At 42.3% G+C, this 26606-nt stretch overlaps 1 protein-coding gene across 4 annotated transcripts in view; it reads right to left on the reverse strand.

The window, feature by feature from the left end:
* The window catches only part of CFAP100 (cilia and flagella associated protein 100), a 50197-nt gene extending 25416 nt beyond the window's left edge, over positions 1-24781 (reverse strand). For 3 of the 4 annotated variants that reach the window (XM_049862539.1, XM_049862538.1, XM_049862536.1), the window contains exons 1-2: positions 24706-24773; positions 23692-23799 (exon numbers count right to left, since the gene is read on the reverse strand). In XM_049862539.1, the coding sequence (XP_049718496.1) occupies positions 23692-23740 (49 nt within the window). In that variant the 5' untranslated portion in view covers positions 23741-23799; positions 24706-24773. Of the gene's footprint in view, positions 1-23691; positions 23800-24701 lie in introns of all 4 variants that reach the window. The other variant, XM_049862537.1, reaches the window with a different exon arrangement.
* Positions 24782-26606: the final 1825 nt, after the last annotated feature.

A 26606-nucleotide genomic window follows, 5' to 3' on the forward strand; every position in this document is an offset into this window, starting at 1 on the left:
TATGCTGACAAAGAAATAAAGAAAGCAGATGCAGATAACTAAAATCAGAAATGAATGTGAGAACATTACTACTGATCATACAGAAATAGAGGATTATAAGAGAACACTATGAACAATTGTACACCAACAAAAAACAAATAATCTAGATGAAATAGACAAATTCTTAGAAACACACAAATTATCTAAAATGATTCAAGAAGAAATAGAAAATCTTAAGATGTTTGAGAAGAAAAGAAATTGAGTCAGTAATCAAAAAACTCCACAAAGAAATGTCCAAAAACAGAACTTCACTGCTGAATTCTACCAAACATTTAAAAAGGAACTAATACCAGTTCTTCTCAAGCTCGTTCAAAAAATAGAAGTAGAGGAAACACTTCCTAACTCATTCTATGGGACTAGCATTACCCTGACACCAAAGCCAGGTAAAGAGACCATAAGAAAAGAAAACTATAGACTAATGTCCCTTATGAATATAGATGCAAAAATCCTCAACAAAATACTAGCAAACTGAATTCAACATCATATTGAGAATTATATACCATGGCAAAGTGGAATTTATCACAGGATACAAGTGTGGTTCAACATATAGTCAATCAACATAATATAGCACATTGATAAAGAGAAGGGGTAAAAACAAAACTTGATCATCTCAATTGATGCAGAAAAGGCATTTAACAAAATCAAATAGGCTTTTATGATAAAAACACTCAGCAAACTAGAAATTGAAGGGAATCAACATGATAAAAGACATTTATGAAAAACCCATAACTAACATCACACTCAATGGTGATAGGCTGAAAACTTTCCCATAAGATAAGGGTCAACACAAAGATACCTGCTTTCACCACTGCTATTCGACATTCTGGGATTTCTAGCCAGAGAAATTAGGCCAAAAAAAAAAAAAAAAAAAGAACTAAAAGGAATCTACATCAAAAAGAAAAGTAAAATGTCTTTGTTTGCAGATGACATGATCCTAGAGCTTATAGATGAATTCAGTAAAGTTTCAGAATACAAAAATCAGTTGTGTTTCTATATACCAACAATGAACAAACTGAAATGGAAATTAAGAAAACAACCTCTTTTGCAACAGCATCTAAAAGAATGAAGTACCTAAGAATATATTTAACCAAGTAGGTGAAAGACTTGTACACTGAAAACTATATAACATTGTTGACAGAAATTAAAGGAGGAGACTTAAAGAAGTCCTCTGTTCATGGATTGGAAGGCTTAATATTGTTAAAATGCCAAAATCACTCAAAGAGATCTACAGATGAAACAGAATTCCTATCAAAATTCTTTTTGCAAAAATGGAAAAGCAGGTCCTCAAATTCATATGAAATTATTAGGATTCTAGAATAGCCAAAACAGTCTATAAAAAGAGGAGAAAAGTAGGAGGGCTCAAACTTCCTGATTTCAAAATTTACTACGAAGGTATAGTAAGCAAATCAGTGTGATACTTGTATAAGGATAGACACATAGATCGATGGAATACAACTGAGAGTCCAGAATTAAATCCATACGTGTATGGTCAATTGATTTTTGAGAAGGGTACCAAGACTATTCAGTGGGAGAAAGAATGTTGCTGTTGTTAGGTGCTGTCAGGTCAGTTCTGACTCATAGCAATCCCATGTACACAAAGTGAAACACCACCCAGTCCTATGTCATCCTCACGATCATTGTTATACTTGAGGCCATTGTTGCAGCCACTGTGTCAATCCATCTCATTGAGGGTCTTCCTCTTTTTCGCTGACCTTCTACTTTACCAAGCATAATGTCCTTCTCCGGGGACTGATCCCTCCTGATAACATGACCAAAGCATGTGAGATGTATTCTTGCCATCCTTGCTTCTAAGGAGCATTCTGGATGTACTTCCAAGACAGACTTGTTCGTTCTTTTGGCAGTCCATGGTATTATTCAATATTCTTTACCAGCACCACAATTCAAAGCCATCAATTCTTCGGTCTTCCTTATTTGTCATCCAGCTTTCATGTGCATATGAGATGATTGAAAACACCAAGAGAACAGTCTCTTTAACAAATGGCGCTGGGACAACTGAATTTCCATGTGCAGAAAAGTAATGTCGGACCCCTATTTCATGCCATGTGATGGTTAATGTTATGTGTCAACTTGACTAGGCCATGAGTCTCAGTGGTTTGGCAGATATTATGTAGTCATCTTCCATTTTGTGGTTTGATGTGAGCAGCCAATCAGTTGGAAGAGGAGTTTCCTTGGGGGTGTGGCCTGTATCCGATATATATGGATGTTCTGGCAAAGCTCTCTCTCTTGATCTTGTACTCATTTCGTGGTCTGACCTCCGGTTCTTGGAGAAGTCTTCAGCCAGCCACCAGCTCCTGCAACCCTGTGAGCCAGCAGTCTGCCATCTGACCCGCAGATTTTTGGTCTTTTAGCCCCTGCAACCATTGTCAGGAGAAGCCTCCAGCCTGACCCATGGATTTGGGACTTGCCAACCTCCACAATTGCATGAGCCATTTCCCTGAAATAAATTTCTCTGTATATATTTACATATATGCTTCACTGGTTTTGCTCCTCTAAAGAACCCAGCCTAAAACAGTTGGTACTGAGAGCGGTTCTAGAGGAACAAAATCTTAACGATGAGTTTTCTGAACTGGTTTTCAAGTCTGACTAGTCTTAAATGCACTGAAGACTCTGTCCCCAGTAGTAAAGAGAGCACTGATAACCCATGGCATGAGGTGGCAATAGAAATAAAATATCACCATTATTGGATCAAATATTTGTGAGAGACAAGGTTCTGGGTGATCATATATTTGATACTTTCAACAATTTTGTCAGACTGAGCAGGACAAGAAAGCTGGTCTGTTGGTTCTGCTTTCTCTAGACAAAGTGGTGCAAGAAAGGGATGAGCTCAGGGCTTCCGAGTCACTGCACAAGCACCGCATAAAATACCTGAAAGTTGACACTTGTGACCTAAAAGAAAGTCTTATTTCTTGTAGTAGTAGAGCTGATATTGATGAAAACCAGACCCAGGGTCTTATTCGAAGAGTGGTAAAATTACAACGCCAATTGAAAGGTGTCTGAAGTTAAAATGAGGACGTTTATTGGGAAGAAATGGGATCCTGAAACTGAGGATGGAGATGTATGGGCAGATATGGATGAAACAGGAAACAATGAGCCCCTAAATTCTGTTGAATTACCCTTGGAATTAGAACCAGCCCTTTGACCCCCATCTGAAGAGATTAACCCAGCTTTGTCTGCTAAATCACTTTTGCCAGTAAAATCAGCCCTCTTACCCTCATCCGATGAGATTAACCTAGATGCCTCTGAGGAGTCCTTGCCTGAGGCGTTGCTGGGGGCATTGCCTGCAGTAGTATCTGAGGTGTCACCTGAGGCAGATGCCTTGCTTAATGTCTCCATTTCTTAATGTCCCCAGGACCCACCCCACTACCCATTTTTGCTTCTAGACCTATAGCTAGACTTACGTCCCAGTAAGCACCAAGAGGCAAGTACAAAATGTGACCAAAGAGGAGGTACACTACACCCCAAAAGAGCTGTTTGATTTTTGTAATATATACAAACTGAAGCCTGGGGAATATATGTGGGAATTGCTGTTAAGGGTGTGGGATAATGATGCAAGGAACATAAAGTTGGATTAATCTGAGTTTATTGATATGGGTCTACTTTTTTAAAGCAGATTCTTCAATAAACTTTTCAGCTAGAGAGGTTAGAAGAGGATCCAATGGTTTATTTGGTTGGTTGACTGAAGCATGGACTAAGAGTGGCCTACACTAAATCAAGTTGAAACACCAGAACTGCCTTGGTTCATGGTAGAAGGTGTCCAGAGGCTTAGGGGAAACTGCCATGTGAGAATGGATTTATCACATTAGACCCACTCACTCACTCATGGAGTGCCCAAAGGACACACCTTTCACCACAACTATGAGGAACAAATTTGTGAAGGGAGCCCCAGCATCGTCGAAGACTGCAGTGATTGCTATTTTATGTAAGTCAGATTTGACAGTGGGAACTGCCCTAACTGAATTGAACCCTGGGATGGCAGGACCAAAGTGACAGCATTTAATTGCCAAAGACAGAGTGGGTGTGGTTACCATAATGGACAGCAGCGTCAAAGCAGTAATCGTAATAGTCTGAATCCTATGGACTTATGGCACTGGCTACTTAGTCATGGTATCCCTAGGAGTGAAATAGACAGGAAATCTACTAAATACTAAATATTTACCTGATTTGTACAAGCAGAAGAATTCTAGGTCAAGTGAATGTCAGTCTAATGAATTGCCAGAATATAGAGTCATGGCCCCTCAATCAGTTCCCAGATTTGAGCCAGTTTATAGCCCCACATGGAAACTCTGGTGGTGTAGTGGCTAAGTGCTACAGCTGCTAACCAAAGGGTCAGCAGTTCGAATCTGCCAGGCGCTCCTTGGAAACTCTTTGGGGCAGTTCAACTCTGTCCTATAGGGTCGCTATGAGTCAGAATTGACTCGACAGCAATGGGTTTGGTTTTTTTTTTTTTTTTTTGGTACAGCCCTACAATCCCTTGAATGAAGGGGAGGCTGGGTCCCCTTGAAGAAGGACCCCACTGTACTGCCAAAAATTTATACTGTTAATCTTTCTTCCAGCCTTCCCCAAAGAGAAATGGCCTTTTATGAGAGTGACTGTTCATTGGGAGAAAGGAAATAAACGGACTTTTTGGGGATTACTGGATACTGGCTCTGAAGCGACACTAATTCTAGGAGACTCAAAATGTCACTGTGACCCACCAGTCAGAGTGGGGGCATATGGAGATCATATTATTAATAGAGTCTTAGCTCAGGTCCATCTCACAGTGGGTTCAGTGAGTCCCCAAACCCATCCTGTAGTGAGTTCCCCAGCTCCAGAATGCATAATTGAAATACACATAACAACTGCCACAGCACCCACATTGGATTTCTGACAAGTGGAGTAAGGGCATTATGGCAGAAAAAGCCAAGTGGAAGCCATTAAACTGCCCTTACCTAGGAAAATAGTAAACCCAAAGCAATACCACATTCCTGGAGAAATTGCAGAGATTAGAGACACCATCAAGAACTTGAAGGATACAGGAGTAGTGATTCTCACCACATCCCTAATCAACTCACCTATTTGGCCTATGCAGAAAACAGATGGGTCTTGGAGAATGACAGTGGATTATTGTAAACTTAACCAAGTGGTGACTCTGACTGCAGCTGCGTTCCAGATGTGAGCAAATTAATACATCTCCCAGTACCTGGTATGCAGCTATCTATCTGACCAATGCTTTTTTCTCAATTCTGGTTTCGAAGGGCCACCAGAAGCAGCTTCCCTTCAACAGGCAAGGCCAGCAATATACCTTCACCGTTGTACCCAAAGGATATAACAACTCTCCAGCCCTATGTCATAATTTAGTCCGCAGGGAAGTTGATCACTTTTCCCTTCCACAAGACATCACACTGGTCCACTACATTGATGACATTATACTGACTGGTCCTAGTAAAGAAGAAGTATCAATGATCTTGGACTTATTGGTAAGAAATTTGTGTGCCAGAGAGTGGGAAATTAATCCCCCCAAAATTCAGGTACCTTCTACCTCAGTGATATTTCTAGGGTCCAGTCGTGTGGGGGATGTTGAGATATTCTTTCTAAACTTATGGTAAGTTTTAACACCTGTCCTCTCCTACAACTGAAAAGGAGGCACATCTGGTGGGCCTCTTTGGATTTTGGAGGCAACATATCCCTCACGCGGGTGTGCTTCTCTGGCCTATTTACCAAGTGACTTAAAAAGCTGCTAGTTTTGAGTGGGGCCCAGAACAAGAGAAGGCTCTACAACAAGTTCAGTCTGCCATGCAAGCTGCTCTGACACCTGGGCCATATGATCCAGCTGATCCAATAGTTCTTGAAGTATCAGTGGCAGATAGAGATGTTATTTGGGATTTTTGTTAGGCCCCTGTTCGTGAATCACAGAACAGACCTTTAGGATTTTGGAGCAAAGCTCTGCCATCCTCTGCAGTTAAATACTTTCCTTTTGAGAAACAGCTTTTGGCTTGTAACTGGGCTTAGTAGAGTGTGAACACTTCACCATGGGCCACCAAGTCATCATACAGCCTTCCCCAGAGCCAACAGAGGCAGAAAGCCTTCCCCTGGAGATGGTGCCCTGAATTTGAACTGCTAGCCTATTAGACTGTGGGAAAATAAGTTTGTTTGTTAAAACCATCCACTTATGGTATTTTGTTATAGTAGCACTAGATAACTAAGACAAATGGATCACCATAAAGCCTATTATATTAAAATTTGAGGTAAATGCAATTGACCATAATAACAAATGCAGACACCACTTTGTGATGCTCATGAAAACATTGCCCAGTTTGGCAGTTTTTCTTAAGTGTTTTATATGCATAACCCAAACCCAGTGCCGCATAGCGACCCTATAGGACAGAGTAGAACTGCCCCATAGAGTTTCCAAGGATCGCCTGGTGGATTTGAACTGCCGACCCTTGGGTTAGCAGCTGTAGCACCTAACCACTACGCCACCAGGGTTTCCTTTATATGCATAGAAAGGTAAAATATATACTAAGACAAACATTTGACTAACTGATGCTAAATAAGAACAGTAAGTACCTGTTCCAACTTACCTACAAATTCAACTTAAAGACACTTAGGAACGAATCTTGTTTGTAACTCGGAGACTGCCTGTGTATACATTTTATCACAATAAAAAAAAATAGGCAGATAAAAAGAATATGTTTATCTCAACTATCTTCTCAATTCAGTTAGAAGTATAAAAACATAAAAGGTATAAATAAACCCCAAAGACAGAGAGAACATAAGAGGAAAAAAATGAAAGATGTCAACAAAACATTGAAAAAGAAAAAGTGAACAGACTGGTTAAGAAAAGAAAAAGAAAGCTGGAGTAGCTATATTAACTTCAGAAAAAGCAGAGTTTAGAGCAAGGAAAATTATCAGGGATAAAGAGGGGCATTACATAATGACAAAGGGGTCAATTCTCCAAGAAGTCAGAACAATCCTGAATGTGCATGTGTCTAACAACAGAACATCAAAATACGTCAGGCAAAACTGATAGAACTTCAAGGAGAAATAAAATAATCCATTATTATAGTTGGAGACTTCAACACCCCTCTGTTGGTAATGGACAGACTTAGCAGGCAGAAAATTAGTAAGGATATAGTTGAACTGAAAAGCACCATCAACCAACTGAATCTAATTGACATTTATACAGCATTCCATCCAACAGCAGCAAAATACACATTTTTTATAAATGTCCATGGAAAATTTACCATGGTAGGCAAAATTCCAGGCCTAAAATAAACCTCAACAAATTTAAAAGAATACAAATCTACAAAGAGGCTCTCAGACCACAATAGAATTGAATGAGAAATCAATAACAGATAGCTAGAAATCACAAAATATTTGGGGATTACACAATCCCCATCTACATAACACATGGGTCAAAGAAGTCTCAAGAAAGATTAAAGCATTTTGAACTAAATGAAAATGAAAGTACAGCTTATCAAATTTCTTGGGATGTAGAAAAAATAGTGCTTAGGGGGAAATTTATACCATTGAATGCATATATCAGACAAGAATCTCTAAAATCAATAGCCTAAGCTTCCACCTTGTGAAGCTTGAAAAAGAAGAGAAAATTAAATCCAAAGTAGGCAGAAGAAATTATAAAACTTACAGGGGAAATAGATAAAATTGAAAATAGGAAATAGAGAAAAATCAACAAAACCAAAAACTGGTTCTTTGAAAAGATCAATAAAATTGATAAGCCTCTAGCCAGGCTAGCAAAGGAAAAAAGAGAGACTATACAAATTACTAACATCAGAAATGAAAGAGAGGCCATCACAATTGATTCTATGGACATTAAAAGGATAATGAAGGAATATTACATACTACCTTATAGGCACGAATTTGATAACACAGATGAAATGGGCCAAACTCTTGAAAAACACAATCTACCAAAACTCACTCAAGGAGAAATAGATTATCTGAGTAGGCTTGTACCTATTAAAGAAATTGAAGCAACAGTTAATAACCACTACACACCCATTGGAATGGCTAAAATCCAAAACTCTGCCAACACCAAATGCTGGTGATGATGTAGACCAACGGGAAGCCTTATTCATTGCTGGTGGGAATGCAAAATGGCACAGCCTCTTTGGAAAACAATCTGGCAGTTTCTTACAGAGCTAAACATAGACTTACCATATAACCCAGCAATCATGCTGCTAGGTGAGTTACTCAAGTGAGTTGAAAATCTATGTCCTCACCAAAAAAATGGCACACTAATTTTGATAGTAGTTTTATTCATAATTGCCAAAAATTGGAAGCAGCCAACATGTCCTCCATTAGGTGAATGGCTAAACCAACTACGGTGCACCCAGACAATGGAATATCATTCAGGCATAAAAAGAAATGAACTATAAAACTACGAAAGGAAATGGAGGACCCTCAAGTGCACATTGCTAAGTGAAAGAAGCTAGTCTGAAAATGTTACATAATGTATGAATGACTCCAACTTATCACAATCCGGAAAAGGCAAAACTGTAGAGACAGCACAAAGATCAGTGGTTGTCAGAGGTTCGGGGAGAAGGGGGGGAAGGATGGACAGGGGGTTTTTAGGGGGGTGATGATTCTGTAATGGTGAACACACGACATTGTGTATTTTTCACACCCAAGGGACTGTACAGCACACAAGGTGAGCCCTAATGTAAGCCGTGGACTTTAGTTAATAATAATGTATCAGTATTGTTTCATCAGTTGTGACAACTGAACCACGTGAATGCAAGATGTTAATAACAGGAGAAACAGTGTGCAGCAGGGAGAGAGTGCATATGAAAACTCTCTGTAGTTTCTGCGCAATTTTTCTGTAAAGCTTAAACTGCTCTAAACAAGAAAATGTATTAAAAAAAAAAAAAAGAAAACCAAGAGCGTGTTCATGCATGGATAAAAACTAGAAACTAGTTTGTGAAAAAGTGGCCTCTGGAGCTTCGGTGGTGCCTGTCTCTTCATCCTATGACTTTTTCTGTGGGTCATTGGTGGGGTCCCTGCTGAACCCCCTGCCTTCCTGGGTCCCTGCCACATGGCTTGCCCCTCTGCTCTGACTCTGGGCGCAAAGACCCACCCGCCCATCTCTTGGGCAACTCTGCTGAGAGCTGGGAGGGGACCTGGGCTCCTCCAGCCACTCCAGGCCCCTCTTCCCCCCCACCCCATGTGCCCTCCTCCCAGCAGCCAGAACATTCCCAACTGGGTTCAGCTATGTAGATGGAGGGGACACAGTGCTGCCCCTCAGAGGAAGTGTGTGGCAGGGCACATGGGAAGCCCCATGAGAGAGCCAGTATGCAGGAGCACTGCTTTGTGCAGTCTCCTCCAACCCCTGAGAGCAGGGACCACCTCCGCGCCCCCAGCCCAGCACCATGCCTGACACACAGTAGGAACTCAGTATCAGTCCAATGCTGGAACAAAAGTGGTCCCCAGAGTAGCCTGGTGTGGGCAGCCTGTACAGTACCCTTTTCACACCCAACTGCCCAATACTGCAGCTCCCTAGATGAAGACTAGGTTGCTTAAAACCAGTTTTTCCCAAAGTGCCAAATTAAAATACTGCATGTATTATTTATGCTTTCTATACATACATATGTATAAGTCACTTACAACGTGACATTAGAAATAGAAAATGCATGAATTTAGAAATAAAAACAAAGAAGTTTGTGAGGTATGTAGTAAACAATCTCTCTAAGACAGTCATGCACCTGCATGCTGTAATAAAGAAAATGTAACATACAGTTAAATCCCTGTAAGATGAGACATTAAGTAAGTCATAAACAACCCCTTTAATCTCTAACCTTAAAGGAAATATGCTGCATACAGCTCATCACTGACATTAGAAAAAAATATATACACATCAGTCTTTGTTAGACATTACATCACCAGGCCCTTATTATGAGAAGCCAAGGTGAGAAAATCATATAGAAACCATGGGCTTTTAATCAATCACTGAGAAATGGCATAAACAGAAACTCCCTATAGAGTCTGACTCTCTCTGAAGACTGAGATTCTGTCCTCCACCACTGGCCCTGAACCTTAGCTATAAGGTACGTCTGCCAAGGATGGGCCATGGTCAGGCTTTCCTCCCAAAACACCTTGTTAAAGATAAAAGCCTAAAGTCTAAAGATTTGGACTTTAAGCATTTGGCTAATCTTACATTTTCAAGATTCTCTAGTCCTAACTGAATGTCTTAAATGAGTTTAAACCCATTGCTGTCAAGTCAATTCTGACACATAAGGACCCTATAGGACAGAATAGAACTGACGCATAGGGTTTCCAAGGAGTGGCTGTGGATTTGAACTGCCAACATTTTGGTTATCAGCCAAGCTCTTAACATAAACCTAAGCATTTCTTAATTTTTTCCCTAAATTTTATTTATTTTGTTGTTGTTGTTGAGGATATACACAGCAAAAGGTACACCAGTTCGACAGTTTCTACACATACCATTTAGTGACACTGATTACATTCTTTGAGTTGTACAACCATTCTCACTCTCCTTTTCTGAGTTATTCCTGTCTCATCAACATAAACTCACTGCCCCCTAAAGTTCTCATCTAATCTTTTGAGTTGCTATTGTCAATTTGATCCCATATAGACAGTTCTTAAAAGAGTATAATGCTCAAGGCAGACATTTTTTACTAGTTAAGCTACCGTTCAGTTTTAAGAAGACTTCAGGGGATATTTTTGATTTAAAGTTTAAAGATTATCTCAAGGCAATAGTTTCAGGGGCTCATCCACACTGGATAGTCCAAAAAGTCTAGAGTTCATGAAAATTTGAAATTCTGTTCTACACTTTCCCCTTTTTGATCAGGATTCTTCTATAGAATTTTTTATCAAATGTTCAGTATGGTAGCCAGGCACCATCCAACAGAATATTAAAAGAGTCATACAGGGATTCATTCCAGGAATACAGGGATGGTTCAAGATTAGAAGATCAATCAATGTAATATACCACATCAACAGAACAAAGGAAAAGAACCACATGATCATCTCTATGGATGAATGAAAAGCATTTAATAAAATCCAACACCCTTTCTTGATGAAAACCCTAAAGAAGATTGGAATGAGGGGAAATTCTTCAATATGATTCAGGGCATATAGGAAAACCCAGAAGCCAATATTATACTTAATGAAGAAAGACTGAGAGCTTTCCCCTTGAAATCGGGAACAAGACAAAGGTGACTGCTCTCACTACTTCTATTCAATATCGTATTAGAAGTCCTAGCCAGAGCAATAAGACAAGAAAAAGATATAAAAAGTATCTAGGTCAGAAAAGAAGTAAAATTATCTCTATTTGCAGACGATATGATCCTGTATACAGAAAATCCCAAAGAGTCTGCAAGAAAACTTCTAGAGCTAATAGAGGAATTTAGCAAAGTTGCAGGGTACAAGGTCAACAAACAAAAATCAGTTGCACCAGCAATGAGAAATCTGAAAAGGAAATTAGGGAAAAAATTCCATTTATAATAGCATCTAAGATAATTTTTTTTTAAGAGAATAAAATACCTAGGAATAAATCTAACCTGGGATATGAAGGATTTATACAACAAAAACTATAAAACCCTGCTGGAAGAGATTAAAGAAGACTTAAATAAAGGGAAAGATGTTTCATGTTTATGGATTGGAAGACTTAATACTGTTAAGATGTCAATACTACCCAAAATGATCTATGGATTCAATGCAATCCCAATAAAAGTTCCAACAGTCGGGGGCGGGACCAAGATGGCTGACTAGGTAGAAGCTACCTCGGATCCCTCTTGCAACAAAGACTCAGAAAAACAAGTGAATCGATCACATACATGACAATCTATGAACCCTGACCATCAAACACAGATCTAAACAGTTGACCTGAGTGACAGAGACTGAGAATGAACAACCACGGGGAAGCAGCAACTGTTTTTGGAGCCTGGAGCCAGCATCCCAGTCAGGAACCTTGGCACCGGGCTTTGGACTGGGCGCAGGGGAGCTGAGCACGGCATCCTGAGACGGCACAAACACGGGATGCAGCCCTAGCCCCCAGAAGTGACCTGGGGGGAAGCCCAGCCAGTGCACGCAGGCAGCGCAGCGACGCGGCTGACAGGAGGAGAAGTCACCGGGAGGCAGCAACTGGTTTTGGAGCCTGGAGTGCGGTGTCCCAGCCGGGGAACCTTGGCGCTGGGCTTTGGACTGGGAGCGGAGGAACTGACCACAGTTTCTGAGACAGCACAAGCAAGGGACGCGGCCTGACCCTCGGGGGCAATCTCTACCCAGCCAGCACACACAGTCAACACGCCCCTCAGGAATCTCAGATAAAACACTCATCCCAAGCAAGATAAGTAACTTTGTCTATATTCTGGGGTGCTACTCTCTCCTATTTATCTGAACCCTCCCCTCCCTTTCCAGGTGGTTTCATTAACATTGGAATTTCCTGAGCCAAAGAGTGAAGTGCGCTGTGGTTTTTCATTCTTTTTCTTTTTTTTTTTTTTGGCCTCTTCCTAACCCATTCTCCTGGCCTGAGAGAAGCAGCTACAAAAAACCCAGGGACCAAAAATCCTTCCCTAATTGGACTAAAAACACAGAACCAGCTCCAGCCAAACATATGTGATCCACAGTCTTGGGCTTTCATCCCTACAGGGAACAAGGTGGCTATTATAATGCAAAGGCATTTCTGATAGGGATCTGACTGTAATTGTTTTTGCGGATTACTGGAAAGACAAGTTTCCCAGGTCTGATATCTCTGCGTATTCAACAGAGCCCTCACTGACCCACAACAGGGAACTGAGGGTTGAAGCTCCCCCCAGACCACCTAGCCTCCTGCCTTAGGGGTCTAAGGAGGGTGACACCTACCAATCTGTAGAGGTACTTGCATTGGGGGTCTAAGGTACAGCTGCAGAGCTCACCCACCAAAGTGCTTTAGGAATAGAGACACACCTACCTCACTGGCACTTGGGGGAAGCCTGTCAGCATCCTGCCCCCCCTGGAGTGTGAAACCCTGCTGCTACTAGAATCTGGTGCACACAACTATCACCACTACTTCTCTAGGTGGTTAGGTGACAGTCTGCACCACACACTTCATGACCGAAAATCAGATTCTACTCAAGAATAGTGAATGGACTCTTAGGCTTATATATCTGGTAACAGCCCAAACCAGCTGGTAATAGGACATAAGTGATTCAAGGGCTACAACAATCAAGACAGCACAATCTAGTAGCCCGTCTACATGTATTGAAAGAAAACAAAACAAGATAAGACTCAGTGAGCAAATATAAAATAAATCATTACAATATCTTATAGATGGCTCGGAGATAGCAGTCAATATCGAAACACATAAAGAAGCAGACCACGATTGCTTCTACAACTCCCCAAATTAAAGAATCAAAATCTTTCCAAAATGAAGATACAATCCTGGAATTGCCAGATGCAGAATATAAAAAACTAATTTACAGAATGCTTCAAGACATCAGGGATGACCTCAGAAATGAAATGAAGCAATCTACAGAAAAAGCCAAGAAACACACTGATAAAGCCATTGAAGAACTCAAAAAGATTATTCAAGAACATAGTGGAAAAATTAATAAGCTGCAAGAATCCATAGAAAGACAGCATTCAGAAATCCAAAAGATTAACAGTAAAATTACAGAATTAGACAACTCAGTAGGAAGTCAGAGGAGCAGACTCAAGCAATTGGAATGCAGGGTGGGGGATCTGGAAGACCAGGGAACTGACACCAATATAGCTGAAAAAAATCAGATAAAAGATTAAGAACAATGAAGAAACCCTAAGAATCATGTGGGACTCTATCGAGAATAACTTGCGTGTGATTGGAGTCCCAGAACAGGGAGGGATAACAGAAAATACAGAGAGAATAGTTGAAGATCTTTTGGCAGAAAACTTCCCTGACATCATGAAAGACGAAAGGATATCTATCCAAGATGCTCATCAAAACCCATTTAAGATTGATCCAAAAGGAAAATCACCAAGACATATTATCATCAAACTTGCCAAAACCAAAGATAAAGAGAAAATTTTAAAAGCAGCCAGGGATAAAAGAAAGGTCTCCTACAAGGGAGAATCAATAAGAATAAGTTCAGACTACTCAGCAGAAACCATGCAGTCAAGAAGGCAATGGGATGACATATACAGAGCACTGAAGGAGAAAAACTGCCAGCCAAGGATCATATATCCAGCAAAACTCTCTCTAAAATAAGAAGGTGAAATTAAAACATTTACAGATAAACACAAGTTTAGAGAATTTGCAAAAACCAAACCAAAGCTACAAGAAATACTAAAGGAAATTGTTTGGTCAGAAAACCAATACTATCAGATACCAGCACAACACGAGGTCACAGAACAGAACACCCTGATATCAGCTCAAATAGGGAAATCACAAAAACAAATTAAGATTAATTTTAAAAAGAAAAAAACGCTCAAAACAGGGAATCATTGAAGTCAATACGTAAAAGATCACAATAATCAAAAAAAAAAAAAATTAAAAAAAAGAGAGACTAAATACAGGTGGCATAGAACTGCCATATGGAGAGGGAAACAAGGTGATATAGGACAATACAAGTTAGGTTTTTACTTTGAAAAATAGGGGTAAATATTAAGGTAACCACAAAGAGGTATAACAACTCCATAACTCAAAATAAAAACCAAGAAAAACATAACAACTCAGCAAACATAAAGTCAAATACTATGAAAATGAGGAACACACAGCTTACAGAGAAAAATGTCTCAGCACAAAACAGTAAGTGGAAAAATGAAATTGTCAACAACACACATAAAAAGGCATCAAAATGACAGCACTAAACACATACTTATCTATAATTACACTGAATGTAAATGGACTAAATGCACCAATTAAGAGACAGAGAGTCTCAGACTGGATAAAGAAACACGATCTGTCTATATGCTGCCTACAAGAGACACACCTTAGACTTAGAGACACACACAAACTAAAACTCAAAGGATGGAAAAAATATATTAAGCAAACAACAAGCAAAAAAGAGCAGGAGTAGCAATATTAATTTCTGACAAAATAGACTTTAAAGTTAAATCCACCACAAAGGATAAAGAAGGACACTACATAAGGATTAAAGGGACAATTGACCAGGAAGATATAACCATATTAAATATTTATGCACCCAAAGACAAGGCTGCAAGATACATAAAACAAACTTTAACAGAACTGAAAAGTGAGATAGACACCTCCACAATTATAGTAGGAGACTTCAACACACCACTTTCAGAGAAGGACAGGACTTCCAGTAAGAAGCTCAATAGAGACACGGAAGACCTAATTGCTACAATCAACCAACTTGACCTCATAGACTTATACAGAACTCTCCACCCAACTGCTGCAAAGTATACTTTTTTTTCTAGCGCACATGGAACTTCCTCTAGAATAGACCACATATTAGGTCATAAAACAAACCTCTGCAGAATCCAAAACATCGAAATATTACAAAGCATCTTCTCAGACCACAAGGCCATAAAAGTGGAAATCAATAACAGAAAAATTAGGGAAAAGAAATCAAACACTTGGAAACTGAACAATACCCTGCTGAAAAAAGACTGGGTTATAGAAGACATTAAGGTGGGAATAAAGAAATTCATAGAATGCAACGAGAATGAAAACACTTCCTATCAAAACCTCTGGAACACAGCAAAAACAGTGCTCAGAGGTCAATTTATATCGATAAATGCACACATACAAAAAGAAGAGCCAAAATCAGAAAACTGTCCCTACAACTTGAACAAATAGAAAGTGAGCAACAAAAGAATCCATCAGACACCAGAAGAAAACAAATAATAAAAATTAGAGCTGAACTAAATGAATTAGAGAACAGAAAAACAATTGAAACAATTAACAAAGCCAAAAGCTGGTTCTTTGAAAAAATTAACAAAATTGATAAACCATTGGCCAGACTGACTAAAGAAATACAGGAAAGGAAACAAATAACCCAAATAAGAAATGAGATGGGCCACATCACAACAGACCCAACTGAAATTAAAAGAATCATATCAGATTATTATGAAAAATTGTACTCTAACAAATTTGCAAACCTAGAAGAAATGGGTGAATTCCTAGAAAAACACTACCTACCTAAACCAACACAATCAGAAGTAGAACAACTAAATACACCCATAACAAAAAAAGAGATTGAAACGGTAATCAAAAAACTCCCAACAAAAAAAAAGCCCTGGCCCGGACGGCTTTACTGCAGAGTTCTACAAAACTTTCAGAGGAGAGGTAACACCACTACTACTAAAGGTATTTCAAAGCGTAGAAAATGATGGAATACTACCCAACTCATTCTATGAAGCCACCATATCCCTGACACCAAAACCAGGTAAAGACAGCAAAAAAAAAAAAAAAGAAAATTACAGACCTGTATCCCTCATGAACATAGACGCAAAAATCCTCAACAAAATTCTAGCCAATAGAATTCAACAACATATCAAAAAAATAATCCACCATGACCAAGTGGGATTTATACCAGGTATGCAAGGCTGGTTTAATATTACAAAAACCATTAATGTAATCCACCATATAAATAAAACAAAAGACAAAAACCACATGATCTTATCAATTGATGCAGAAAAGGCATTTGACAAAGTCCAACACCCATTCATGATAAAAACTCTCAGCAAAATAGGAATTGAAGGAAAATTCCTCAACATAATAAAGGGCATCTGTACAAAGCCAACAGCCAACATCACTCTAAATGGAGAGAGCCTGAAAGCATTTCCCTTGAGAACGGGAACCAGACAAGGATGCCCTTTAACACTGCTCTTATTCAACATTGTGCTAGAAGTCCTAGCCAGAGCAATTAGGCTAGACAAAGAAATAAAGGGCATCCAGATTGGCAAGGAGGAAGTAAAATTATCTCTATTTGCAGATGACATGATCTTATACACAGAAAACCCTAAGGAATCCTCCAGAAAACTACTGAAACTAATAGAAGAGTTTGGCAGAGTCTCAGGTTATAAGATAAACATACAAAAATCACTTGGATTCCTCTACATCAACAAAAAGAACATCAAAGAGGAAATCACCAAATCAATACCATTCACAGTAGCCCCCAAGAAGACAAAATACTTAGGAATAAATCTTACCAAAGATGTAAAAGACCTATACAAAGAAAACTACAAAGTACTACTACAAGAAACTAAAAAGGACCTACTTAAGTGGAAAAACATACCTTGCTCATGGATAGGAAGACTTAACATAGTAAAAATGTCTATTCTACCAAAAGCCATCTATACATACAATGCACTTCCGATCCAAATTCCAATGTCATTTTTTAATGTGATGGAGAAACAAATCACCAACTTCGTATGCAAGGGAAAGAAGCCCCGGATAAGTAAAAAAAAAAAATACTTAAAAAGAAGAAGAAAGTGGGAGGCCTCACTCTACCTGATTTTAGAACCTATTATACCGCCACAGTAGTCAAAACAGCCTGGTACTGGTACAACAACAGACACATAGACCAATGGAACAGAATTGAGAACCCAGATATAAATCCATCCACATATGAGCAGCTGATATTTGACAAAGGGCCAGTGTCAGTTACTTGGAGAAAAGATAGTCTTTTTAACAAATGGTGCCGGCATAACTGGATATCCATTTGCAAAAAAATGAAACTGGACCCATACCTCACACCATGCACAAAAACTAACTCCAAGTGGATCAAAGACCTAAACATAAAGACTAAAACGATAAAGATCATGGAAGAAAAAATAGGGACAACCTTAGGAGCCTTAATACAAGGCATAAACAGAATACAAAACATTACCAAAAATGACGAAGAGAAACCAGATAACTGGGAGCTCCTAAAAATCAAACACCTATGCTCATCTAAAGACTTCACCAAAAGACTAAAAAGACCACCTACAGACCGGGAAAGAATTTTCAGCTATGACATCTCTGACCTGCGCCTGATCTCTAAAATCTATATGATTCTGTTAAAACTCAACCACAAAAAGACAAACAACCCAATCAAGAAGTGGGCAAAGGATATGAACACGCACTTCACTAAAGAAGATATTCAGGCAGCTAACAGATACATGAGAAAATGCTCTCGATCATTAGCCATTAGAGAAATGCAAATTAAAACTACGATGAGATTCCATCTCATTCCAACAAGGTTGGCATTAATCCGAAAAACACAAAATAATAAATGTTGGAGAGGCTGCGGAGAGATTGGAACTCTTATACACTGCTGGTGGGAATGTAAAATGGTACAAACACTTTGGAAATCTACCTGGCGTTTTCTTAAAAAGTTAGAAATAGAACTACCATACAACCCAGAAATCCCACTCCTAGGAATATATCCTAGAGAAATAAGAGCCTTTACATGAACAGATACATGCACACCCATGTTTATTGCAGCACTGTTTACAATAGCAAAAAGCTGGAAGCAACCAAGGTGTCCATCAATAGATGAATGGCTAAATAAATTGTGGTATATTCACACAATGGAATACTACGCATCGATAAAGAACAGTGACGAATCTGTGAAACATTTCATAACATGGAGGAACCTGGAAGGCATTATGCTGAGTGAAATTAGTCAGAGGCAAAAGGACAAATATTGTATAAGACCACTATTTTAAGATCTTGAGAAATAGTGTAAACTGAGAAGAACACATATTTTTGTGGTTATGAGGGGGAGAGGGAGGGAGGGTGGGAGAGGGTTATTTACTGATTAGTTAGTAGATAAGAACTACTTTAGGTGAAGGGAAGGACAATACTCAATACACGGAAAGTCAGCTCAACTGGACTGGACCAAAAGCAAAGAAGTTTCCAGGATAAACTGAATGCTTCAAAGATCAGTGGAGCAAGGGTGGGGGTTTGGGGACTATGGCTTAAGGGGACTTCTAAGTCAATTGGCAAAATAATTCTATTACGAAGACATTCTGCATCCCACTTTGAAATGTGGCATCTGGGGTCTTAAATGCTAACAAGCGGCCATCTAAGATGCATCAATTGGTCTCAACCCACCTGGATCAAAGGAGAATGAAGAACACCAAGGTCACATGATAACTATGAGCCCAAGAGACGAAAGGGCCACGTGAACCAGAGACTTACATCATCCTGAGACCAGAAGAACTAGATGGTGCCTGGCCACAACCAATGACTGCCCTGACAGGGAGCACAACAGAGAACCCCTGAGAGGGCAGGAGAACAGTGAGACGCAGAACCCAAATTCTCATAACATGACCAGACTTAATGGTCTGAATGAGACTAGAAGAATTCCAGTTGTTATGGTCCCCAAACCTTCTATTGGCCCAGGACAGGAACCATCCCCGAAGACAACTCATCAGACATGGAAGGGACTGGACAATGGGTCGGAGAGAGATGCTGATGAAGAGTGAGCTACTTTTATCAGGTGGACACTTGAGACTGTGTTGGCATCTCCTGTCTGGAGGGGAGACAGGAGGGTAGAGAGGGTTAGAAACTGGCAAAATTGTCACGAAAGAACAGACTGGAAGGAGGGAGCGGGCTGACTCCTTAGGGGGAGAGTAAGTGGGAGTATGGAGTAAGGTGTATATAAGCTTATATGTGACAGACTGACTTGATTTGTAAATGTTCACTTAAAGCTCAATAAAAATGATTAAAAAAAAAATTCCAACAGCCTTCTTTACAGAAATGGGAAAAGCAATCTTCAACTTTATATGGAATGGCAAGAGGACCCAAATAGCTAAAACATTGTTGAAAGAGAAGAACAAATTAGGAGGACTCACACTGCCTGATTTTAAAGCATACTATACAGCCATGGTGTATGGCTCTTTTAATATTCTGTTGGATTCTGCTAGCTAGTATTTTGTTGAGGATTTTTTGCATCTATATTCATAAGAGTTATTGGTCTGTCATTTTCTTTTCTCGTGATGTCTTTGTCTGACTTTGGTATCAGGGTTATGTTTGTTTCATAGAATAAGTTAGGGAATATTTTTTCCTTCTCTATCTTTTGAGCATTTCTTAATTTTGAAACTAAATCCCATAGGGCAGCATATGTGTTCATCTCCCACCTCGCACACAGAGTAAAAAATGGCAGGGTAAGCCTGGTGATCTCTGTGTAAGATGTCTCTTTGGTCCCGTGTCCTCCTCTGGTCTCCCAGGGTGGGAATGTGGACTTGAGGTGCTAAGTGCCTGCCGCTTAGGTGTCCTTGCCAGAGGTCTGTTCTCCCTGGGACTGTGGTGCCCATAGCCTGAGTTCTTGGGAAATAAATTCATCCCCTTTAATGGATGAACAACCTCCCACTCCTACCTCAGGGCCAGGTTCTGACCTGGCTTTCAGAAGTACCATGAGGAGTCTCAGCTGCAGGCCAGTCTCCCTGGAACTGGCTCTGCATTGGAGTGGGGACAAAGGGTATAGGGGCCAGAGGTAGGATGCCTCGAAGTCTACTCTCTGGCCTTGTCCAAGGTGTCCTATCAAGTGTCCTCTCTCCTCCCTCGCTCTACCCCAGGGGAAGGGCCCTTCCCATAGTCTTGAGGGAGGTGGTGGGCAAACTCACCTCTTTGCCCATGTCTTAGGGAATGGCGTCCCTAGTCATAATAGCAGAAACTGGGCAATCTCCCTGCTGAAAACTCTCCCCATCGTGAGTAGAATTCAATAATCCTCCCTGTGGCTTGCAAGGCCCTACCCAGTGTGGTCTACATTGGCCTTCTGTCTCTTCCTTGAATACTCCAAGCTCATTCTCCATTTTGTCCAGGTTGCTCCCATGGCCCAGAATGCCCTTCCCCCACTCTTTGCCTTGTTAGCTCCTACTCATCCTTCAGGATGGTCCTTGATACTCAGAGATCACCTGCTCAGGGAAGTCTTACCTAACTGCATCTCCCATCTAAATCACTCCCTCCACACTTGCTCAAAACTTCTAGTTATTTTCCTTTATATCATTTATTGGCCTTCATCAATACAGATTGGTTGTTTATTTTCCAATGTTTGCCTTCCTTACCAGAATGTAACCCTACGGGGAAGGAACTGCATTGGTTTTAGTCATCCGTGGGACCTAGTGCCTAGAACAGATGGTCAGCACATAGCTGGCCCTTAATAAAGGTCTATGCAGGAAAGAACAAGCTCTGAACTCTTGCAACCCAGCCCCTGAGTCCATGGTACTCTCAGCAGGCACCCCCTGAGCACAGATGCTCTATGTAGGCAGGGGGACCCAGGCACTGCCCCAGGAGCCACTGGTCTGCTGAGGAAAAAGTGAGAAGAGGACTTGAGGCAGGGTATGACGAGGATGTGATGGGGCCAGGAGGATTTCCTGGAGGACCTGGGCTGGGGCTGCATCCTAAAGGACAGACATGGTGTGCAGTGCAGAGGTGGGAAAGGGTGCGAAGGAGGAGAAGGAAGCTCCCAGTTGTCAGGGGTATGGGTTGTTGATCCTCAGGGGTAAGGGAGGGGGGAGTCTCAGACCCTGAAAGGGAAGTAGAAAAAGCTACTTCCCCGAGTACTTTCCCCAAGATATTTTTTAGGTACTATATAGTGTCGTTGTGAGTCGGAATCGACTTGATGGCAACGGCTTATGTAGGCACAAAGGTCTTTAGGATGATGGAGTAAAACATGACAGGTCATCATGTGAGCGTGTCCTTTCTGATGGGTCCCTGCCTCAGCCCCTGACCCTGGCCCTCCCTTTGTTCCTTAATCTCTCAGTATGTCTCTCCTTTCAACTTCCAACTCAGGCTTCAGACATGTGGAGACCAGCCTATGCCAGGCAAGGGCGGTGGTAACAAAAGCAGTAACAGAAATAGGAATAACAGTATCAACATGGCTACCATTTATAGAGCATTTAACATGCACCATGTACCTTGTGGAGTCTTTGACATGTGTTTTCTCATTAATCTCACATAGCTGTAGGGAATAGGATGAGGAAGCTGAGGCTCAGAGAGGTGATGTGACTCAGCCAGATGACACAGCCAAGGAACAATGGGGGCCTGAAAGCATGTCAGCTCTTAGCCACAACCAAACAATTGGCCGGGTACCCCACGTAGACACCTGGACCAGGCTTGGAGCTCAGCATCTCCAATCTCTCCTTCTCTGTCACTCAGTCTTCCTGGTTCCTCCCTCTGCCCCCTGCTGACCCCAGGATGCTGGGCACAGCAGTCCTCCTGGCTTGAGCCCCTTGCCCATGCACCCCAGCCCAGGCGATGTTACCTGGCCAACTGCTAGGTCTGTCTGGTCGTCTGTGCCCACAAGCCTGTACTCCTCAGAAAGGCACAGTCTAGTGGGACCCTGGGCCTGAGCTGTGCCACTCAGCTCAATGGGCTCCTGTCTACATGCTGTCTCCCAGGGAAGCTATCCACCCAAACTGGGGCTCTTCTACCTCCACAGGGGACAACATGTCTTTTGTATATGAAGGCATCAATGTGTTCTATAAATCCTTCAATTGTCTTGGGATAGCACAATGATTTCCCATTGTTTTGTGTGTGTGTTACAAGAGTTAAATTTGTTATTTGTAAACATTTCAAAGTTGCAGTATTTTTCTTTTTTGTAGCCCTGTTTCAACCTTTCTTCATTTTTCAATTTACTGTGGACCAAAGAGTGAGAGTGAGAGAGACAACAAGTGTTTTTATTAGCACAAGTTTTGAAACAGCTAAATGACCTTTTATAGTGGACCTGTTAAATAAATTATGATACATTCAGACTAAGGGATTCCTATTGTGCTCAAGGAAACCCTGGTGGCATAGTGGTTAAATGCTATGGCTGCTGATCAAAAGGTTGGCAGTTCAAATCCACCAGGTGCTCCTTGGAAACTCTATGGGACAGTTCTACCCTGTCCTATAGGATTGCTATGAGTCGGGTCCCTATGAGTTGGAATCGACTCGACAGCGATGGGTTAACAGGCTATTCTGCTCAAAAACACAGAACCAAAAACCAAACCAAATCCGTTGCCATTGAGTTGACTCCAACTCATAGGGACCCTATAGGATGGAGTAGAACTGTCCCATAAAGTTTCCAAGGAGCACCTGGTGGGTTCTGTAAGGAAATTCTTTATGTATTGATAAACATCAAGCTGCACAATGTATCGGTTAAATGAAAAAAGTGAGATGCCCAAGTGTTTTTGTTGTGTGGCTGTTAGTGAGGGAAAAGGAAAAAACCATCTGTGCGTCTTTGCTTGTATGTGTGCAGAGCACACTTGGAGGGACAGCAGGAGGTGATGTTAGCTGCCTCAAGGAGGGGACACTGGGTGTCTGGGGACAGGGTGGGGGTTTTAAGAGTGGAAGGGCAGAATACTCTTTGGAATTTTGAACCACAGAAATACTGTACCTATTCAAAAACAAATTAAACTTTAAAAAAAATGAAGGAAATTAAGAACACCCAGATGGACAGGTGGGTGGTAGTGCCCATTCTGCCCACCCAGCCGCTCAGCACAAGGATAGGTCACATAACCAGGGCCTGGTGCCAGCTGACTGTCTGTCTGCCTGCCAGGTACACAGGGCTGGAGGAGGCTGAGAGGCAGCCTCCTCTGGCACTTTCCTCAGAGCCTCTCAAGGGAACTGGGCAACTCTGTGGTTTCTGTCTCATGGCCTGACTTTAGAACCAGCCTAACTCTCCTGCCTAAGTCTAGACTCCACCGTCCCAGGTCTCAAGGCTATCTTTCATCTTTGATCGAGTTGCCCCCACCTATGGGCCCAGTCCAGCCAGAACTTACTCTCAGGGCTCATCTTCTTGGGGACCACAGTGTCCACTGTCTTGGACATCCTGGCTGAGGACCAATGGGTTGCAGCAAAGCTTGATCTCGGCTAAAGGAGATGCGGACCTGGGGAGCGACATAGTGCTTGAGCGGGGTGGGTCACAGCCCAAGTCAGCCAGCCCCAGGATGGCCGACAACAGGGACATTTCCTGAGGTCTTACCGTGTGGGGACCGCCTTTCCCATCTCCACTCCCGTCACGCTCCCTTCCTGGGTTTTGCTCTGGGTGTCCAATCTATCTGTTTCTAGAACACTTCAACCCTGGTCTGCGTCAGGGCCTTTGCATTTGGGGTATCCTCTGCCAAAAACATTTCCCACCCCCAGTTGGGGGCGGGGCTTCAAAGAGGACTCCCTCTCCCACCCCTTGCAGAGTGGCTTCTTTCTCCCCACCCCCATGTGACCTCACTTTATTTTCTTCTCTGCAAACACCACTGTCTGACTGATCACTTTAAAACAGCAGTTTATTGATATTTCCCCGTAGCATGTGAGCTCCAGGAGAGCAGAGTCTTTTCTGATTTGTAGCGGCTGCGCCCATCAAACTTAGCGCTCCATAACTGTTCATTGAATAGTTTTCCGTTTTGCAGAAGCAGCAGCGAAGCAGAGATTCAGAGAGGTGCAGCAACCGCAAGAAGTCACAGAGCCGGAAAGGCAGGAGCCGGGATTCCAGCCCAAGGTTCCCTGACTCTAAGGTTTTCTTCCTTCCGACCACGTTGCCTCCCAGGCACCAGAGAGCCTCGGGTTAGCCAGGCCACCGCTCCACACCCCCAACTTGCCCAGCACTCGCCCTCTGGCCATTTAACCCTGGACCTAGGGATGGAGGAAGGGCTAGATGGGTAGTAGAGCTGTAAAGAAGGGCGGGGCGCCTTGCCAAGGGGCCCTGCGAGGAGCGCCCGGAGCGGTCCAAATCGGCCCCACGCGCACTGCGGCCCGGCGAACCCACCTGCCGCGCGCACCCACTTGCCGCACGTACCCACCTACGGCGCGCGCCCCGACTAGCTCCAAAGCCTCCGTGCCACCGTTCCTTGCTCTACACGCTCCAGCCCTTGGTTTACGTCGCCATGGCAACCATTGTCCCCTGACGGGATCATGACGTCACAAAGGCCACAAAGGCCCGGCCACATGGGGGAGGGGTGCTCCCGGCGCGGAGCCGGCTTGCTGCGGGTTCCCGGTTAGGAGAGGGAGAAAAGTCCTGCTGCCCCAACTCGGGAGGAGCCCTGGTGGTGCAGTGGCTAAGCGCGTGGCTGCTAACCAAAAGGTCGGAGGTGCACCAACCTCTTCACGGGAGAAAGATGTCTCTGTCCAATAGGGTCACTATGGCTCAGAACCTTGGGGATTTTTTTGCCCTAACTCGGGGACTCCTGTGAGATAGCAGGAGGGACAGCAGGATCCAGTGGGGGAGCAGAAGTTTGCTTCCTTGGCATTCACTATTCCGTCTTGGCTAGGGCTCTGGCTCTTTTCCTTTCATTTCCTGATTCATTAATTTCCCGAGGGCGGGGCCCTTGGGATGCATGTGGAGCCCCTTCCTGTGGAGTGGACCTCATTTCTAGAGAGGTGGTTCTCAAAGTGTGGCCCCAGGACCGGAGCATCAGAAATGCTGAGAAAAGTACAGTCTCGGTCCCCAGCCCAGAATCAGAAACTCTGGGGGTGGGGTCCCGGGTCTGTGCTGTAGCAAGCCCTTCTGGTGATTCGACTCTCCAGTTCGGGAACCACCTCTCTAAAAAAAAAAAGGGTGAAAAAAAGAAAAAAAAATTTTTTTTTTTTTTAGAGGGTGAAGGGAACCTTTAATGAAGACACACAGTGATGATACGAAGAGGGGAGGGGAGGACGTGACAAAGAGCAGGGACAAGTTTAGATGCCCAGGCCTCCCAGCTGTTGTGGCCAGGGGTACCAGGTCTGCTTTCTGTACAAGGAGACCGCAGGTATCAGAGGTGGAGAGACCAGTTCCTCAGCAGCAACTCCTGTGGAGCCGGGAGTAGGAGCGTGGAGGGTGGCACCACTGTCTAGAAGGAGCAGAGATCCTGCCTGCATCATCATTGGGAGGACAGCGTTCCAACCAGTAGCACCCACAGTGGACTTCGTACAAGGTAGAAAGAAACTTTAATTGTTTTAAGCCACCTATGTGATTTGTGTGTGTGTGTGTGTGTGTTACAGCCGCTATGAATAAATACACTGAATAGACAAGTAGCTCCCCATCACCCTTGAGATAGAGGCCAGGCTCTTTACATTGTCACTTAAAGTCCTAAATGGTCTAGCCCCAGCCTATCTCTGGTGGCTGAGTAAGTTCAGCCAATGGGAGGCACCAGTGGAAGATGGGAGGGCAAGAGAATGGAGGTGCCAGGGTATTTATCCCATAACTTCCTTGCTGTGACATCAGTGACTGTGGCTCCTCTGGCTCCTAGACTTTGGCAATACCACCTCCCATCTCAGACTGAAGCTCTGCTCTTGCTGATTTCTGATGGCTTCACCATTCTTCTTTTGGCATCTAGCTATCTATCTCCATTGATTGTGTAGCCAATTCCCTGTGTCAAATCCCCTTCTTTGTCATTCCTAGAGGATTGAAGTTGTGAAGGATTTCATTTTACTTGGATCCACAATCAACACCCATGAAGTAACTGTCAAGAAATCCAATAATGCTGTGAAATTTATCAAATCTGCTGTGAAAGACCTCTTCAAGGTGTTAAAAAGCAAAGATGTCACTTTAAGGACTAAAGTGCACCTGACCCAAGCCATGGTGTTTTCAGTCATCTCATATGCATGTGAAAACTGCACAATGAATAAGGAAGACTAAAGAAGAATTGATGTCTTTGAGTTATGGTGTTGGTGAAGAATGAACAACTCTGTCTTGGAAAAGGTCCAGCAGAATGCTTCTTAGAAG

This window comes from Elephas maximus, chromosome 20, assembly GCF_024166365.1.
Source record: "Elephas maximus indicus isolate mEleMax1 chromosome 20, mEleMax1 primary haplotype, whole genome shotgun sequence".
In the NCBI taxonomy this organism is placed as follows: Eukaryota; Metazoa; Chordata; class Mammalia; order Proboscidea; family Elephantidae; genus Elephas; species Elephas maximus.